This window comes from Perkinsus marinus, assembly GCF_000006405.1.
Source record: "Perkinsus marinus ATCC 50983 genomic scaffold scf_1104296964934, whole genome shotgun sequence".
NCBI classification, from domain to species: domain Eukaryota; phylum Perkinsozoa; order Perkinsida; family Perkinsidae; genus Perkinsus; species Perkinsus marinus.
The window spans coordinates 207-1,157 of NW_003204499.1; the positions used below are offsets into that span (position 1 = coordinate 207).

Consider the following 951-nt stretch of genomic DNA (forward strand, 5'->3'; position numbering starts at 1 on the left):
TGTATCGATAGCAGATGGAAATTGAGCATAGCGAGGACTCCTTACTGGCAGTGGAGCTAGTCCATGTCGTGGAGGCGGCTTACAAAGTGAGTAGAGCGCACTCAGCCTGAGCTTGTCCGAGAGTACCGCAGGTTTATGGCCCACCATTGAGTCGGATATTGCACCCGACTATGAGAACGGAGCTCGTTAGTGTCACCGGTTTTCCTTGGGGTTTTTGGGTATACGATGGTCATACTGGTGTGATACTCACGAAGCGGATCAGATTACCACGACGAAAGCCCTGGGCTTACCAGCTCGTGGGATATCTATGGTCGACTTCGCGTTCGACAATTCTGATAATTGGTATATCGCTGGTCAAGACAAACCTACCAAGGAATATAAGGTGTGGAAGGCCCCATTCGATGAGAAAGGGTTGGCGGTCGAGATATTCACTGGAGAGGCAACATCGATTGACCTATACTCTACCAGCGGAAACACTTATGTTTTCGCAATCGTTGATAGCGAGATTCGTATGTATGGTACCCCCGGCAATCGCCGACCGCCTCTTGCGGGTGATTTCGTCGTCATCCGAGCGGCCGAAAATACCCACGATTGGGCAGCTCTCATCTTCGACAGCTCAGCTAAATATCTTCATGTGTCCGACAGAAAGATGAATCAGGTCTATCGCTTTGATGTGACTTCTTCAAGTTACCCTGAGAGGCTTGTTGCTGGTAATCCCGATGGTGTTGCTGCGGATGATGAAACGCATCTCGACCATCCCGAAGGAGTCAAATTCGCCCGTGGTGACCTCTATATTTTACAAGGTTCCCCTGAAGAAGGCCATATTGTTAGGTGGACTCCTGGTAAGAGCAAACGAAAGTTCGTTTACGACTTCGCCGTAAATGGTCGGCTGGGTTTCGATGTGGCGTACGTCACGCAAGATTACATCTATTACAGGAAGTCTGACGATGC

The 951-nt window shown here is 49.6% G+C and overlaps 1 protein-coding gene across 1 annotated transcript; it reads left to right on the forward strand.

The window, feature by feature from the left end:
* Positions 1-307: 307 nt before the first annotated feature.
* Positions 308-766, forward strand: Pmar_PMAR008859 (hypothetical protein; the record flags this gene model as incomplete). The annotated part of the gene is made up of 1 exon (XM_002769764.1): positions 308-766. A coding segment is annotated over one exon (459 nt), but the record flags the coding sequence as incomplete, so codon positions are not given.
* Positions 767-951: the final 185 nt, after the last annotated feature.